Genomic DNA, 18,957 nt, shown 5'->3' on the forward strand with positions numbered 1-18,957 from the left:
GTGGGCAAAATGGGCAGGGGAGTGGCACTCTATGTCCAAAGTAGCATTACCTGTTTCCAAGTCACTGACAGTTCAGAAGTAAGTGATCTGGGGCACCTGGCACTGGCCACTGTCAGAAGACATGATGCTGGGCTAGATGGACCTTTGGTCTCACCCAGTATGGCCATTCTTATGTTATTATCTAGAATGCTTATGGATCACTGTCTTAACAGATAAAGTGCAAGGAGGGAATACTAGATGGTGTCTTCTAGAGCTCCTTACAGAACTATGTATAAATGTGTAGGGAAAAAGCTGTGTGATCATGGGAACTTCAGTCTGAGTGACACATGCTGGAGGTCTTATGCTGCCAGTACTAAAATCTCCTTGGGATTTCTAAAAATTATAGATGATAATTTCCTAACTCAAAAAGAGTTGCATCAAATTTGAGAGAATTATGTATTAGACCTAATGCTGATAAAGAGAAATTGATCAGAGAACTAAAATTACTGCTAACTTAGGTAAAAGTGATCATGACTTGATCCCATTTCTTAAGTGCCAACAGAATAAAATCCAGATCAATAATATATACTTGGTGCTTTAAAAGGCCCAATTTCAAAAAGCTAAAAAGAATTATGATCCAGATCAGTGGAGAGAGAATTAAACAAACAAAAAATCACCAAACCCAATGATAATTGAAAACTGTTTAAGGACATTTTACTAGATGCCTAAAAAGCCATAGTCAAGAAAGAAGGCCACACTGGTTAAGAAACAACCACCTGGCTTAGAGGGAAAGTGAAAGCAAGTGTAAAAAATAAAAATGTATTGTAGTAAAGTGTTCATTAAGGGGTAATTAGGTTACTCAGAGTTTTATGAATTGGAGTCATACTCCATCTTCTCCCCTTACTTGATTTTTCAGTTTGTGTGTTTTTTCCTCCATCTGGTTTGTACATATTAACACTTAGCAGTCCCTTTACAAAAAAATGTGTATAACAAATGGAAAAAAGTGGAATTGGATAGCAAGGAATATAAATCATAAGCTAGGAATTGTACAAAATTGAAAAGGGAAGCAAAAGGATATGAGGAGACATCTGTGGCCAGCGGAGAGAAGGAGTTTTTCAGGTATGTTAGGAACAAAAAGAATCCTAACAATGGTATTGACCTGTAACTAGATGGAAATGGTAGAATTGTCCATAATAATGCAGAAAAGGCAGAAGTTCTCAATAAATATTTCTGTTCCATATTTAGGAAAAAGGCTAGATGATATATTTGTATCATATGAAATACTTTGCATTCCAACAGTAACTAAAGCAGATGCTGGGTCTGATCTGAGCCCAAAGACCTGGAAAAGAAGGCCTGGTATCTTTTGCCCCTCTATGTACCTGGAGTCAGATGCACATGCGCTCTTATGCCCGGGGGCAGGCCATGCTCTTGTTTGTTGTTTAAAGTATTGGGCTTTGCGCCTTGGCCCAAAAAAGCAGGCAAACTCAGCTGCAGGCCTCACTGAGGTCAGACGCTCTGAGAGAGACCCTCAGATCTGTCTTCAGATCATGGCCCCATTATCAACCAGGGACAAAGTAGGCCATCTTCAACATCCCAGCCCCATAAGAACAACAGCAGTTGTCGGTAGGCAGCCCTTCATTTTAGATCTGTATGTTACTACACAAGTATTATATACAGTCTATACCAATAGACACACACACAGAGTGGTCGTTAAAAGTCAGCATGGACCCCCACTTGTCTCTTATTCTAAGTACATGGAATACTGGTATCTCTGAGACCACAGTGTGGGAACTGTTCACAAATGGATTACTTTTTCAGCTCCATATTTAAATAAAGAGGGAACAACTTGATAGCTGTTGAGTGATCAAACCACCTGAATCTCATACGCGCTGCTTAGACACTGGTTGGATGGGAGCCTACAAGGAAAACCCTGGGCAATGATATGGAGATTCAGTCGAAAGCCGTCTTTGCTTCGAGTCAGCACTGGGGCAATGCCATTTCTAGTGCTAGGGACTGCTGTGCTATTGTCTGTCCTCTCTTGTGGATGGGATAAAGCCAAGGCCCTGGCCACTCATGTTTATCAAAAATCCTATGGCATCTTTCCCTAGAGACTGGGGCATTATCCCCAGGCTTTGCCGAATCCCAGCTGGCTAGCTGTATTCTATCTCCCTAAATCCCTGTGCTATTCTTCACTTACCCTAAGACAGCCCTGGATCACCAGTTGGTGCAGAGCAGCTGCCTTGTTCTGCTCACAGCTGGGCAGTGAAATCACACTTACCCATGCAGAGGTCTCCCAGCTAGAGCCCCTGTTGTGGGAAGTGAAGGGGATAGAGGTCATCTGCCCCAGACTAGTCCCTAGAGGCAGTCTGGCCTTGTTAGCTGCTTCTATGTATGTCAGTGCAGCAGGTGGAATGCTCCTTAAAAGGGCCCCCCCTGTGCCCACATGGTGCTGCTGGTCAGTAGAGGAGGTTTTAAGGCTACTGTTGGCATGACCAGTCATTGCTTGCTAGGAGCACAAGCATCAAGCTTTGCAGGGTGCATCCCCCTGTAGTAGTTCAAGGGCAGCTGCAGTGTAGCCTGCAGCCCTGGAGGCACAAGGGGAGCCTGTCCTGTCAGGCAAAGGTGCTGCGTCATGTGTACTCTGTTAGATGCTCTGATTTTGAAGGCGTCTGAGGTGTAAGGAAGGGGACCTCCAGGGAGGTGAAGGTGGGAGATTCCAAGCAGGGGTTAATGTGAACAGTCAGTGAAGATTATTCCATTTTTATTTACTGCCATTCATCATTTTGAATTGCACAGAAAGTCCCACAGAGCAGGGGAGCGGGGAACCTTCCCCCAAAGTAATATTTTCATCCTGCCTGTGCTCATTTCAATCAGATAGTAATTAACATTTTCTAAATTGCTAGAGCATTATAAAATGCCTCTTATCACAAAATCCTGCAGTGTGTGGGAGGAGAACCTTTACACCTCATTTCACTGCTTTGTGTTCCATTCTTGCTCAGCGTACGGAATGGATGTTCAAATTTAGCTCAGCGGAAAGCTACAAAGATGGCTTATTATTGTACACGGGGAATATTGTTCTGGTTTTGTAGCTAAAGGAAAGGTCGAGATTAAATAGAGAGAGAGGCCAAATGAGGCTACGAGCCAGATCCTTTCTCAGGTTTCATTCAGATAAAGGCCCCTTGAAGTCACTGGGAGGTTGCTGGAGGAAAGAATGAGTTCCGAGCATGGTAGAGTGCTTTGACCCTGTTCTTTCGTAATACCTGCAAAGCAGCACCCTAAAAACCGAGGGGGTTTAGAAGCTGTTCGCTAACTGAGAGGACAACAGGGCAGTAATTGCTCATGATGCCCAAGCCTGATTCCCATTAAACAAGGATCAGCACATTGCATGGCAAGTGGGACCTCCATTCTCTAGCAAGGTCCCTGAATTCTGCAGTGGTGTAGTGTGGCAGTGCAGCAGCCTAGGAATCCGCTACAGAGTTGGGAAACTTAAGAAATGGAAATTGTTAACTAATGGGTGTGAAGTTGAGTCATATACTCAGTACAGCGACCCTTTGTTTTACATATTTTGCTATTAAATTTTGTTTGTTTTATGGTAACCTCACCCCCCGTCTTCAGTTCTCAAGGTATCAGCAACATACAACTGCATCAGAGAGGCTGTCAGTGCAAAGCTGAAAGTTTTGGCACCAAGGAGACATGGGATACCATTTGGGATTGTGGGATGAAAACGTGGGCTAGATGTATCTGCCCAAAAAATCAGCAGTGAAATAGTTAACAAGGCAGGCACTGAAATAGTTGTCATTAGCTTTCCATGTGAATGTCCCAATGAGGTGAATGGGTAATACACTCCTCCCTGAGCTATATTGTTTCAGGCTGACTGCAGCCTCAGGCAGACATCACTGCACTGGGTTACACCAGGGTTGCATTGTAAGGTTTTCTCCCCAGTCACAAAAAATGAAGTATTTTTAAATAGCAGCTTGGATTCCAATGCAGAGTTCCATGCCAGAAAGACAGCTCCCGTGGCTGCCATTACCATGACCTGGGTGCATGAAGGGAGTGGAGACCAACAGACAGACCAGCTTTCAGAAGCAGTGTAGAGCCGTACCTTTGGTGCTGGTGTGCCAGAAGCCACAGTGAGGAGATGGCATCTTAGCTACAGCAGAAACCCCTGAGCTCTTCTGGCTTTAAGTCAAAAACTGCAATGACAAGTCACAAGGGGAAACAAGTTTCAGAGTAGCAGCCATATTAGTTGGTATCCGCAAAAAGAACAGGAGTATTTGTGACACCTTAGAGACTAACAAATTTATGCATCCGATTAAGTGGGCTGTAGCCCACAAAAGCTTATGCTCAGATAAATCTGTTAGTCTCTAAGGTGCCACAAGTGCTCCTGTTCTTTTTAAGGGGAAACAAGGTGACCGGCACAATGGAATGGGTGCCCAGCCAGGCCGGGGACAATGGAATCAGCTCCCACTTTCAACTAACGGGGCCTCCCATCCCCGAGTAGGATCGAGCTCACCATTTGCTGCTGGAAGGGCTCCAATTTCCTCACCTTTAGGTGTTGCTGGAGTGCAGGGCTCTGTGTTTTGGCTTTATTCCCTCCTTGCTGTGAGAGAGACTCACTCCACTGGAGATGGATGCAGCCGGCTCGCCTCCCGCTCAAAGCCTTATCTCCGAACCATCGCTTGCCTGCTCCCAGCTCAGCCCTGGAAGCTGGCTTCCTTTGTTCATCTTCGTTGACTAAATGACTCAGGCTCTCCGCCCCTCCACCTCCAAGCCTGCCGGCGAGTCGACGCTGCCCATTACCTGCTCACTATCCAGAGTGCAGCCGGAAAGATGGGCAGCAGAGCCGCCATCGGTGTGTAGCGTCAGAGGTCCAGTTTTGTTATTCTCTCTACTGCTTGGCAGTTCCTACTGGCACATGCTGGGTGGGTGCTCAGTACAATAAGGTTGTATCTATTAGGTGAACATGCTAGAAGAGAGCGGGCAGTTAGGCTTGTTTTCCTCAGAATGTATCATCAATGGAAACGACGCCCCTCTCAGGTAATGTACTGCTCCTTCCCCTGGCCCTCAACTCCCTCTGGGTAAATAATGCTAATGAAACCCTGGAGAACCAATTAGTTTTCAGGCCTCAGTACTACAGTGATTCTGTTACAACTGTGACTCCCAGCTGGTTCTCTGTCCCAGACTCAGACTTCTGCTCTGGCCTGTCGCACCCCTCGTTCCCAGTCAGCTGTGTGGGCACTAGTCACCCGTAGAGCTCAGAACATAAGGGGCTTTGGAGGCAGCCAGTCTATGTGGCACATTACATTAGTCAGAGCAGGCAGAGACAGTACTGTAGGCACACCTGCTACAGAGGCCCATAGTTATGGCAGATGGGCAATGCCAGTTCACAAGCCAGGAGTCTCAGACTCAGGGGCTGAGGCAGAGGTGAAAGGCTCTGGGTTGTTCTCTATTCTTTGGAGCCCTCAGTACTAGATCTCTTGGATTTTAATCCATTTATTGAGCCCTTGGCAACTCATCCTGCCAGTCTACAGTGAGCTGACTGCCAATGGGCGAATGTATGCATGGTTTGGGACGGGTGGGAGGGGAAGACTGAAGCATTCTGGAAGTCCCCGAAAGACAGCAGTTTTGAGGAGTCAAAGCGGAGCCCTGCGTGTCCCATGATTCTGTGACCAAAGAATCATTTGCCAGACCCAGAGCTTTAATGTGTAGCACTTGCCATGGTTAAGAAACCTCGGAGAGAAACCTCTGTGTAACCTTGGCAGCAGTGTCTGCTTAAAGCACGCCTGTAGAAGAGACATGAACTGCTCCGTTGATCTCAATGTGGTGCCAGTTCACTGCTGATCATTTCAGTGGATACATTCAGCTAAAGTGCTCATCCACTGTTGCTAGGTGCAGCAGCAGATATGGGGGCAGAGGAGAGCAAGGCAGCTAAGTTGCTGTAAGAGTTAGTGAGATGAGGAACAAGGAATTCAAGCACAACAAAGAACATCAGGGCCCCTTGATCACTATGCACAAGGGAGCGGGGGAGGAGATGTGTCTATTCTCAGTGTCAAAGGTCTAAACTCCCTATGGGAGCCAAAAGCCAAAGCTACCCCCTCACCTTTCCAGGGGCCAAAATCCCTGGTTGTCCAGACCTTCTGCCATCCCCTTGATAACTTCAGTAATAGAGCTCTGCAGTCGATAGCCAGACCTGCCTGCTCAGTGCTTCAGGGGGTATTTAATATTGCAGTAACGTAGAAAGCTGCCATAGCATGTCCAGTCCCGTAGAAACCAGGGACCTACCTTGATTCGTGAGTTAATCAGAGCTCAGAGAGGCTCCCCCTTGGCTAGCTGAGGCTGGAGCAGGGCTGTGAAGTGTATGTATGTGGTGAAGTGAGGTTCTTCCCCCAGCCTTGATGGAATTCACCAGGGCCCAGCCCTGCCACCCAGGCCATGCATTCTGCCCAAGCTTTGTACCACAGTTAGCTCACAGCGCTCTGTTGTCTGCAGACTTGGGCACACTCCTCACTGCACCAGGGAACATTTGGAAGGTTTGTTCAGTACTATATGGGCTAAAACCTTGATTTAAAACCCCAAACTGCTTAGATGCTGCAGAAATGAGTAGATGAGGGTTCCACATTGCAGGGCCACTGTGTGAGAGGATTCACCATGTCCTGTATCCAATAGTGTTTGTGACCCAGGTAGAGCCCTGAGATGGAGAGTGCAGTGGAAATGCACAACATTGCTGTTCTGTTTCCATTTCAGGACACCCTGGAGATGTGTGCTCGGGAGAACGAGTTCAAAAGCATCCTGTTCGCCCTCTGTTATTTCCATGCTGTGGTGGCAGAAAGACGCAAGTTTGGGCCCCAGGGCTGGAACCGCTCCTACCCCTTTAACACTGGAGACCTCACTATCTCAGTCAACGTGCTGTACAATTACCTGGAGGCCAATTCAAAGGTGCATGAAACAAAGAAATCAGCTCTGTGTGCAGATTGTAGCCCATATGCTTATTATATGTCTATTGAAACATCTGAAATCCTTTTCACTAAGTGCCAATTCCCCAGCATCATCAGACTTTCTAGCTTCAGAACTCAGTGTATCTTAGGGGAATACAGAGCGGCCTCTGCTCCACTTGCATCTGTTACAGCTTACAAATTACACTTAGATAAAATATCAGCTCTGGCATGTGCGAGTCTCCTCACTGCCGTTTTAGGGACAATATTTGGAAATGTTTGGCTGCCTAGACATCTATGTTTAATGTATGGAACTTTAAAGAGATTCGCTTCTTATCAGGAAACCCCACAAAGTCTGTTCTGCAGGCTGGATTTCTGTGGGCCGCTCTCCTGCATGTAGTGATTTAACTGCTACATGATATTCAATTACTTAGGAAAATGAACTGGTGAAATGAAAACATTCACCCTGTAGATCAGTTCTTTGCATTCCAGTCTGCAGCCCCATGATGAGGTCAGTGGAGCTGCATCTGTGTGGACTCTTTCATGCCCTCTTGGTTCATTATTTAGGTCCCTTACGACGATTTGCGCTACCTCTTTGGTGAGATTATGTATGGAGGCCACATCACAGATGACTGGGACAGACGACTTTGCAAAACCTACTTGGAAGAATTTATTAAGCCAGAAATGTTGGAGGGAGAGCTCTTCCTAGCTCCAGGATTCCCTCTCCCAGGGAACATGGACTACAATGGTTATCACCAGGTAGCCTCTTTGTTTGCTGATATTAATTATATTGCTGAATTTAATGTCCTCCATAATCACCTTTTAATCTGTCATAGGAGACAATGAATAGGATTCCAGAGTTCCAGCTCATCTTGTATTATTTCCTGTTATGTTCTTTTTCTGTAGACTGTTAAGCATCCCCTTGGATGAACCAAGTTTAATGGTAATTTGATACTTCATCATGAGCTCTTCTGTTCATGCATGAATAGAACAACTGTATTGGTTCTTGGGACTTGAGCAGGTCTAGTGGAAAATTACATCCGCATACCGTTTGCTAAAATGGCCCTTTCAAGCTCCTTTTAGCATTGGACCTAATGAGAAACACTCAAGACTCTCGGATGTTTACTTACTGATTTCATCCGTTCTGTATGTGCAGAGGCAGCAGCAGGGGCTGGCGTATTAGTTCGTTTTTGTTCATAAAACTGGTGAAACGATCTCTACTCCTGGAAGTGAAATTCCCAGCAAAGAGTTCAGAGTATTGATGCCCAAATGTGTAGCAAACAAAAAGGTAGAAGAAGCTCAGCTCTGAGATGTGTAGCCAAGATATCCTGCAACAATGGCCAGGCTTGTTTTCTTCTGGCAGAAATTATTGTTATTCCAGCGGCTTTACTAATTCCACCTTTCTGCTTCCTAGCAGTTTCTTAGCACCGCAGGGCAGTCCAGCTGGATGCGCTGCATTGGGCTGATTGTGTGTGATGGCTCTCCAGCCCATCAATGCGATCAGTAAGTGTAAAGTCCCTGGCCCTGTACGAAACAATAATTGGAGGTGTGATCTTCCTGTGTAGTACATAGACGATGCTCTGCCTGCCGAGTCTCCGTACCTGTATGGTCTCCATCCGAATGCTGAAATTGGCTTCTTAACCCAGACCTCAGAGAAACTCTTCCGCACCGTGTTGGAGATGCAGCCTCGTGACACTAACGCTGGTGAAGGAGGAGGGGCTACAAGGGAAGAAAAGGTAAGATGAGCAGAGTAGGGAGCCATTGCCACTTGGGTGACTTTGCTTAATTTGGCTGCATTTTAGTCTCTGTTTTTTTCTCATGACCCTTTATTATAACCTGGTCAGCCTTTGTACAGTGCGTACAAGGAACAGAAATAACCAGTCTGGCATTCTTCAGGCAGTCGCCATGATTAGTGTAATTGTACTATAGCCAGTGCTAGGGCCTGACTTTAACTGGTCCTCTGCTCTCCAGTGCCTTCATTATCATCATGTGAGGACATACACATTTTTAGTTTTTGCTACCTACCCAAACCATAAGAAGAAGATGATATGAGAACATTGTGAATAAATCTGGCTGTGGCCTCTGCTGGCACACATCCATCAACCACAGGGGATGGCAGTCTGGCTGGCATACGTACAGGCTCCCAGAACGCACCATAAACAAAATGCCAGCCTGTTGCTTTGGAGTTTTTCCTGGTGCATTTTCTGTTTATCAGTTACACACTAACGATCATATTTCCAAATCCAGCTGTGAAGGAGACAGGAAATAGCTTGCTTTGTTATGCTTTTTCCCCATGTTGTAGTCATTCAGAATACCAAATTCAGTTTAAAATTCCATTTCAAATAATTTCCCATTTTTGTCACTAAAACAGTAAAGAATAGTTCATAAAGTCAGCAGTCCTGGAGGCACCAGTATTAGATTTTATTTTCATAGCTTCATCCATTATCCTGCATTGAACCTGGCCTTGGAAAAAGGAGCAATGCAAATGTGGATGCAGAATAGAGTATGCCATGCCATGTGAACATTTATAAATAGTCCTTTTAAAAGAGCCTCATTTGACATGATATTTGGTAGGCATTTGAATTTTCCTAGGCTGGGACAAGCTGTTTTGAAAAGTGCCATGCATGATTCAGCAAGACATTGATTACTTTCTGATGCAGTGAGTGGCAGGTGGAGCTCTCTTCCACCATTCCGTAGAGGAAGCACATGGGTCACTCACTACTCTCTCTCTCTCTCTTTCCTTTGGCAAACAGGTGAAGGCTCTTCTGGATGAGATTTTAGAGAAATTAACAGATGAGTTTAATATCCTGGAGCTGATGGCAAAGGTAGAGGAAAGGACGCCCTACATTGTGGTTGCCTTCCAGGAATGTGAGCGCATGAACATCCTCACCAGCGAGATAAAGCGCTCCCTTAAGGAGCTAGATCTGGGACTGAAGGTAGGCGCTCTCTCTGCTAGAGGTTGCAGTCTTGTGAAATCTCATATGCAAGTTGAATGACTGGAAAGCAGAGGTGATGAGGGTGTGAAGAGAAATGAAAAGTGTCTCACATTTTAAACAGTTACATTTTAAAGTGGTACCTAACAAATAGCACAGTGTGCTCCAATGGTAACTTGAGTCCATGAGGAAAAATTCACAGTTGCTCTTCACAGATCAAACTAGATCAGTGGTCCCCAATCTTTTCGTGTGGTGGGTGCCAGACAAAGGACCGTGGCGGCTGTGGATCATCTGCCAAAATGCCGCCGAATTTCTGTGGCGTTTCGACGGCGACACCTCTCGATGACACCTCTTGTCGGCGGCAAGTGGCGTCATCAAGAGGCGTCGCCACCAAATTTCTGTGGCATTTCGGCGGCAACACCTCTTGATGATGCCACTTGCCATTGGCAAGTGACGTCATGGAGAGGCATCGCCGCTGAAACACCACAGAAATTTGGCCGCATTTCAGTGGATGCTTCACCACCAGCCATGAGGCGGGTGCATTTAGATGCCCCTGCAGGTGCCATGGCACCCGTGGGCACCACGTTGAGGATCCCTGAACTAGATGATCACAATGGTCCCTTCCCTTGGAATCTGTAAAAAATGCACATGGTCCCCCATACCCCACCATAGGCCCTTTGTGGAGTTACAGGTACACAATGGGGCATTCTGTGAAATTGAAAGGCAGCAAATTTAAAACTGATAAGAGAAAGTACTCTTTTACACAGTGCCTGAATAGCCTGTGGAACTCATGGCAACAAGGTATCACTGAAGACAAGAGCATAGCATGATTCAAAAAAGGGTCAGTCATTTATAAGGATACAAAAATATCCATATTTGGAATCACAGTAGTGTAAGGCACCCAACCAGCTCATCTAGTCCGTACCCCCACGTTGAGGCAGAACCAAGTACACCTAGACCATTCCTGGCAAGTATTTGTCCAGCCTTTTCTTAAAGGTCTCCAAAGATGGAGATTCCACAACCTGCCTTGGTAATCTATCCCAGCACTTAACTATCCTTATAGTAAGAAAGTTTCCTCTAATATCTAACCTAGATTTCCCTTGCTACAGATTAAACCCATTACTTCTTGTCCGACCCTCAGTGGAAATGGAGAAGAATTTATCAATGTCCTCTTTATAACAGCCCTTAACTTATCTGAAGACACTAACCAGGTCCTGCTCTATTTCTCAAGACTAAACATACCAATGTTTTCTAAACCTTTTATGTTTTTAGTTGCTTTCCTCCGGACTCTCTCCAATTTGTCCACATCTTTCTTACATAACAGTAATAGTAACAATGGCACAGATTTCAAAAGCCAAGAGTTTTGGAATGGACATTACACCTTCTGAATCAGGGCATGAGTGAATCTCTAAATGAAAGGGGACAGGACGAAACTGTCCCTATGGACAGCTTATCCCATAACTGCCTCTTGCAGGGTTTCTTGCACCTTCCTGTGAAGCTGCAGAGACTGAGCACTAGTTTGATTCAGGATGGCAAAGCCCATGTTTCTAAGAGCTATTGCTTTGAAAGGTATTTTATGCAAAACTGTGAGTGGACTGCATGGATGATGACCCATAAACAGGAGGGATTCTTTGATTCACTGGTATTAGTGACAATGAGTTGAGACTGCTGGACTGGCAGGCACTAGCTCCTGTGTGTAGTTCAGTGCACTGCCAACAGTGGGACACTACAGGTCACCGAAACAGTGCGTTGTCTGGTGTCTTGTGATACACGCAAATGTACAGAGTTAACATTACTTTGTTGTATGGCTGCTGCCATCCCATAAGAGGCTGTTAGGACAGCTTGTATTGTAGGGTCATCTATTGGGAACAAGAGGTCAAAAAACTGATGGATCCCGCTCCTGTCTATACAGATCACAGGCACTGCTCACTTCCCCCCAGCTGCAAAGCTTTACAGACCTACTGACAGAGATTTTGAGAGCAAAGGAAGAATGAATTGAGGCAGCACCCTATCTCAGAGGGGAGGCAGGAGCCAGGTTCCACAGGGAAGCGATGCTGCTGTTTCAGTTGCAGAAGCAAAGAAGCTGTGCCCTGGAGCGGGGTCACTAAGCCACTCCTCAGCCTGCTTGCAATGGCCAGGGTGCTGCAGTAATAATCCTCATGCTTTATCTCTGTGTCACAACTCAGATATTTCCAAAGCAAAGCAGCCCGCATAGTGGTAGCTATGGACACTCCCCTGAGCCTGGTCAAAACATTTCTGTGGCCCATTAGACATCAAGAAGGACTCCTGAATGTCCTGTTTAGCAACTATCATGTGAGGTATGTGGGCCAGGAAACCCACCAGAATAGCAGCTCTGCTTGGATCTATAGCTATGTCAGCGAGGCATGCACAGCCAAAGGAATTCCATGCTTGAAGGAACTGGAGGTTGCTTGTCCTGAATAACCACAGCATTTTGGGTGGAAAGGACTGGCAGGTGAGCAATGAGGCAGCTGCCAGGTCCAAGACACATACTTTTTGTAACCATTATAATCTCAACTTCCAGGTCTGGTGATAGAGCCTTTGGCAGAGGAGTCTTCAATTCACAGGAAGCACAAATTAGCCTGTTTGTCTGCATAGTCTGAATAGCTCCTAAATTCCATATCCTCATCAGCCCTGCCTTTACTCCTCTCACTACTGACGGCTGCCTACAAGTAGAGGATCGGCAGACGTGCCGTCACTCAAAGAACAGAGAAAGCCTTCTGTTCCTCTTCTCCAAAGAGGGGCTAATAAAACCCACCCATCGGTCACTTTGTGAGGGCAATATGGTGATGGAGATGCTGTTCTTCCCATTGGCTCTTATGGATAGGACACGTCAGAAGGGAAGTCTCCTGAGAAACATATGTACAGCCCGATAACTATACTCTGTTGCCTACAGCAAGGTCCCTTCCGCAGATATCTGTGATAACTGACGTATTCTTGGAGTTTGTAGCAGCTCATTCGGATGGGAAGGTGGAGGACCAGCCCCTTTCTTACCAAGCTTGCTCAGAGGCAAAGTTGTAGCTTCTCCAGTCAAAGCAGCAGTGAGAACTTGACCTGCAAATAAAAGGTCAGCAGACATACACCTTCTTGAAGAAGGGAAAGTGACCAGTCAGACAAAGTATTTCTTAAACTGGTTTCTAGCCTGCTGTACCAGAAATTTAACATTGGGGAGAAAAATCTCTGTTTAATTCTTTGGCATCATTTCCTGCTTACATAGTAACACTCTGCTTTCTGGGTTAAAAGAGGCTTACTATAAGCCTCTGAAACACACGGGTGATGTAACCTCTTCCAGTTGGACTCTCGTTTGTTGGTCTGTTTAGCCCCTCCCCTCTTGTTTTTGCCATCTGTGAAATGGGGATAATGATGCTTAACCACTTTTGTGCAGATCTTTGAAATCTGTGGCAGAAAGTGCTAAGAAATATTATTTTATTATCATAATTTTGTAGACTGATTAATATACTGCAAATAATTCAGCTGTCCAACCATTTAGAAAAATTACATGAAAGTGAAAGTGTGGGATCAGTATGACATGGAAAAATGGATCTGTTTTAATCAGTTTGTGTCTTATTTTTAAAACAGCAAAGTGGTGAATACAAAGCACATTTTTCATATGCATTTCCTGCAAATAGAAGATACTAAAAACTGAAATTCAAACATTTAAGTGACATCTGTCTACTGCTGAAAAATTGGTGTTTGTTCTGTTGACTAAAGAGATAAAAATGTTGTGTGTGCTTTGTAGTTCTGCAGTATACACAATCCACTTTAAAATAGGCTGATGTTTATGCTGCCAATTATTTTAAACAGATTTACTTTATTTACCAGTGTTTGGCAGTTGAATTGGAAATTCCATTTCTTGAGACAGGTAAACAGAAGTGATTTAATGTTTCAATCTCAAAGTAGCAAACAAGAGGATATTGTAACTGGGAGAATGTGTAGCAATTAGATTTAATGTGGAGAAATGCAAGCTACTACATATTGGCCGGGGAAAACAATGAGAAGAATGGCCCTGAACTAAAGCACAAAGGCTTTGAACAGAGTTTAGGCAGTAACAGAACATGCACGTCCCCCAGAAACACTGCCACAAACTATAGCAGGGATGTAATCCAACCCTTTGAGTGAGATTCAGAGATGTATAGAAAGACTCCATGGCAGAGAAGCCTCCAGACAATGTTGAAATGACTGTACACTCTGCTCAGACTTCCCAGTGCAGCTTGGCCCAGCAGTCTAGACGTGACGTCACTGTCTGCAGCTGAGTCATAATCCTGACTGTGAGGAATGATCTCAGAGACACGAAGAGGTGTGATAAGTTAAGAGACCCAGACAGTCTGATCCTTCATGTTACATCACTGGACTGCCCAGCATGGAAAATGGGAACTGCAGGTCCCCAGCAACTCGGCAAATCAGATCACTTATTTAGATGCCTAAATATGGGCTTAGGTGCCTAACGCTAGACATTCACATTTGGAAACGTTGATTACAGTCTCCACCAAGAATCGTGTCTGTCCCCTTTTCTAGTCAGTAGATCCCGCAGCGAGGAGATTGCCATTTCTCTGACCCAAACTGTGGACTTCACTCACCAGACGGCAGGTTTCTGGAGGTGCAGAAGTCAGTCAACTCTGTGAGAACTCACAGTCAACAAATCAACCATGTGATTTTTCATGAGACTTTCCAAGTTTTGTTTTTTCCTGCTTCTGTGTAAATGCTATATGTCAGAATCAAAATGAGATATATTAGAGCTTGCTAAGGTCAGTATATCAGCCTCAACACAACAATGATGATAAAGCTTATGGTCAGAAGGGACCACTAGATCATCTTGTCTGACCTCCTGCACTAAATCCCATCCATTCGGTCTCTTGCGACCATGCCCTAAAATATCCAGGACACTTGATAGCAGTGGACAGTGCCGAAGAACATCTGCAGAGATGTATCCTTCAGCTCTCCTCTACCCTCAGGTGTGATTGTGACAGATACACCAGGCAGCATGGGGAGCTCACTCAGGTCATCTCACAATTCAAGATCTTTGGAAATTCAGAGAACACGCTGCAGGTAAATTAGAGCTTAGTCAACAATTCAGCTGGCAGAACCTCTCTCACAAATCAGGAGGAAAGCAGTGTAGCACCAGAGACAATATCATAATATTGGGCAACCTCAGCCAATATGGGGAGCTTTCTGTCTGTCCCATCCCAGGAAGGTGTCTGGTTTTGGGCGGACATGTTCACCATCAGCTCATGCCTCTTGCATTTCATCTTCTCATTCTCCTTGGTTCAAAGCAGCCTCTGCTGCATGTCTGAGGATCGGAATGTCTCAATTAGGATATATAAGGCTACTATCTGGAGTTCCATTCAGACTCATGCCCAATTTAGGAGTGAAACATTTGTGCAATTGTTACTCCCCAAACCCCCTCCTGGGCAAGTTGTTAATGCTTGTTGACCTCCCACAACTGGGGATCTGTACTGACAGGACTCAGAGGAGAAAGGAAGCTTACTTAGCAGAGACCATAGATTTGTAGTAGAATAAATATTGCGGGGAGAAAGTATGCCTTTTTGCTGCTCACTGAATATCTGCTAACAGAGGATGAGTTGGATATTTCAAGACTAATTTTAATCTTTGAATAGTTCATTGTGTGCATCTAACTACAAAGCCATTGTCTGGTCCAGAAATAGGAGACATTCAGTTAGGATCGTAACCATCAACAATAACTGGTGTTTCATGTTTAAAAAGACTTAGTTCAGAATAGCTTCTATGTGACTGATGCTCCTGCATAGTGTTGCACCCAGAGTAACAACTGACTGTGGAGGCAGGTGAACTCCTTACTGATTTTCTCCCTTCCTGCCATACTACTGGGACCTAATCCTGGTCCCATTAAAATCAATTGCAAAACTCCTGCTGACTTCAGTGGTGCTGTACCGAACGGCTGTAGTTGGACTTAGGTGCCTACCTCCTTTTGGGAATCTAGCCCTTAGACTCTTATGTGACTTACATGTTTTGGAACATTTTATCCAAGGTCTCCTGATTCCTAGTGTCCTGCTGTAACCACTAGACTACTCTCTCTCAGACTTCATTGCCTCCACTGTTTTGCCAATGGCTTTAACCCAGAGTTGAAGGATCTACCTGAAGAGCTGAAGGAAGTGGTCCATTCAGTCCTTGGCCTCTGCTGAGATGGCTGCCCCCAGTATCATTGGTGAGAGGCACACTACTCCACCAAACAGACATTAGATAGTAAAGCCTTTTAGCCGCCGCTCGTCTGGATCAGATCCAAATTTTTGACCTTAAAGGTTCTCATTGGTGAGCCCCATTATCAGTCCCCCTGACCTTGGCCCTCTTTTTCTATTTTGAATTTTTAAATTGTGGGTCGGCACATTGCAGTAACACAAGCTACTGGCAAGCGAAAACAGCTGAAATATAAAAAGGGAAATACACAATTGCTCTTTATTTCACAGAGCACACATAGCCCTATTACTCCTCTGTAATTACATGACAAATACCAAAGGAAGAGAGATTTGTCATTTGTGCTTGGGCCTTATATTTGAAATTAGCAGGCACTTCTAAGATTTCTTACTGGATAACTAGTCATTTCTGGAGTTCAGGAGAATATACACTCACAGGACAGAACTAACTAGATGAATTAATGTCAGTTACTTACACAGACCAAGTTAGCTTGTCATTACAGAGACATGCACAGGCACTTAGTGCCTGTGGAACTAAGAACGCCCACATATGCTTTGAAAGGCAAAAACATTGTTCCTGTTGATTTTAGACTAATTGAAAATAGCCCCTGACTCCTCTAATACTTTAATTTAACTTGGCCTGTTGCCTTTAGCTTCAAGGCCAGTCGCCTTTGCAGGTCTCATTCCTGAAAACCTTTACTCACATGATGTGCCATATTTATGCAGCTGAAATCTGAGGAACGTGGGCACTACACACCTGCAGGAGGGTTTGCAGGATCAGACCCTTAGGGTATATCTACACTGTGATAAAAGACCCGCAGCACAGCCCAGACCAGCTGATTTGGGCTGCGGGGCTGTACAATTGCAGAGTAGCCGTTCCGGCTCAGGCCGGAGTCTTGGCCCTGAGACCCTCCCCCATTGCAGGGTCTCAGATCTCGGGTTCTGCAATTGTATAGCCCTGAAGCCCAGGTCAGTTGATCCAGGCCAGTGGCAGATCTTTTGTGCAGTATAGACTAGTGGTTCTCAAATTGCCTTGCACCCCAATCCACTTCTGACAACAAAAATTACTACATGACCCTAGGAGGGGGGACCGAAGCCTGAGCCCGCCCGAGTCCCACTGCCATTTTAAAATCAAGAGTTCTAAAATTTCTGCTCCAGTTCAAACAGGAATTATTTTGGTGAAGTTCCAAACTAGATGCTCACAGTGGTCCCATCTGGTATTAGAATCTAGGAGTCCTGCATGGCTGCATCACATTTTAACTTGTTGGGTGTTTCTTTGTTTTAAAATAATTGAATTTGACAACACAAGAAGATGAGAGGACAGACCCACACTACAGAGTAACCTGCACTATTCAGAATAGCGAAGGCTGTGCGGAACGAGGGGTGATTTGGTACTCACAAATGTCTGGTGAGATTTTCAAAACAGAACAATGGGAGCTGCTGGGAAGTGCAAAGCACTTTTCAAAATCTGGCCCTAAAAGACCTTCACCCTTGGAGAAGAAATAAAAACAGCCCAGGGAGCAAATGGAGGACATAGCCATTAGCTGAAAGCAATTCTGCCCGCATATGACTTTTGTTTACTTTTCCACCAAGCATTATTTGTATTGCAAGAAGGGTGAGAAATTGGGAGAGTGCAGTAGGAAGTATCCACAAGACAATCTTGAATTAATGAAGAGATCCCACGGTGTGCAAATGTGACAACCCCTGGAGTGCAGCGTTCTTTTACACTTCCCAGCTTAACCTCTTGTGTGAAGGTAGCTGGTGTTCAGTGTTATACAGCTGCCAAATTTCATTCAGGAGGTGGCTGCATTTCAGTAGTGTGTAACTGCTTATTGTCCTCTTCTTTCTTCTTCTCCACCAGGGAGAGCTGACAATGACAAGCGATATGGAGAACCTACAGAATACCATCTTCCTGGACACTGTGCCCGAGTCTTGGACTAAGAGGGCTTATCCTTCCATGGCTGGCCTGGCTGGCTGGTTTGCTGACCTGCTCAGCCGCATCAAGGAGCTTGAGACATGGACAGGAGACTTTGTCTTGCCCTCTGTTGTGTGGCTAGCGGGATTCTTCAACCCTCAGTCTTTCCTGACAGCCATCATGCAGTCCATGGCCCGAAAGAACGAGTGGCCTTTGGATAAAATGACTCTGCAGTGCGATGTGACGAAGAGGAACCGCGAAGATTTGAGCAGCCCTCCCCGTGAGGGTGCCTACGTACATGGTTTATTCATGGAAGGTGCACGCTGGGATATGCAGGTAAGCTTAGCAATTACTTGATGAGAAGATGAGTCACTGCAGCTTATACACTATTTGTTTGGGGTGTTTATGGTTACAACTGAAGCCCACATTCTGTCTCATAGAGACTACAGTCTCCACATGACCAGGACATCCCTGCACATGTGGATATTTCAGGGTCTTTGCATGGCCATAGTATTGCTGCACACATGACCTACACATGTACAAGGCAAACTGTTATTGTACTGGTGCTGATATGCTTGCTACAATCTCCTCTCTCCAGGGACTCTAGGACTTATTTGAAATAACTTGTACCAGTTTACCAGACGAGGGGTCAAGTTCTGCCATGAGATATACATGCACTCCCCTTCCCAGAGAACATATCAGCACCTCAGCTTGTAAAAGCACAGAGCTAGGGGGATGAAGATGGAGCTAAGATGTGAGTGAAGCTGGGGAGGGGGACCCAGGGCTCTTATCACCCTCCCACAGAAGCTTCACTTTCAGTAATGTCACAGAGGCAGGATTTGGAGAACCAGGCAGCCAAAATACACCAGGGATGGAATACCCTAGAGTGGATTCTGCCCCAGATAAGCCTGTCAACTCAACAGAAAACAATGGCTGGAGAGAAGCTCTGGTGCCCAATTTAGGAGCCCTGGGAGTAGTAAAAAGAGAGTGGGATGGAACCAGCTTTCTCAGAT

The 18,957-nt window shown here is 45.3% G+C and overlaps 2 protein-coding genes across 7 annotated transcripts in view; one reads left to right on the plus strand and one right to left on the minus strand.

The window, feature by feature from the left end:
- Positions 1–18,957, plus strand: part of DNAH9 (dynein axonemal heavy chain 9) — a 392,319-nt gene that overhangs the window by 364,127 nt on the left and 9,235 nt on the right. For 5 of the 6 annotated variants that reach the window (XM_050919194.1, XM_050919196.1, XM_050919195.1 and 2 more), the window contains 5 exons: positions 6,724–6,915; positions 7,479–7,670; positions 8,477–8,647; positions 9,665–9,847; positions 17,891–18,280. In XM_050919194.1, coding sequence (XP_050775151.1) covers positions 6,724–6,915; positions 7,479–7,670; positions 8,477–8,647; positions 9,665–9,847; positions 17,891–18,280 — 1,128 coding nt within the window. The other variant, XM_050919197.1, reaches the window with a different exon arrangement.
- SHISA6 (shisa family member 6) overlaps positions 1–18,957 on the minus strand; it is a 616,361-nt gene that overhangs the window by 98,108 nt on the left and 499,296 nt on the right. The window lies entirely within an intron of this gene.

The sequence above is a fragment of the Gopherus flavomarginatus genome, chromosome 12 (assembly GCF_025201925.1).
Source record: "Gopherus flavomarginatus isolate rGopFla2 chromosome 12, rGopFla2.mat.asm, whole genome shotgun sequence".
Lineage (NCBI taxonomy): Eukaryota > Metazoa > Chordata > Testudines > Testudinidae > Gopherus > Gopherus flavomarginatus.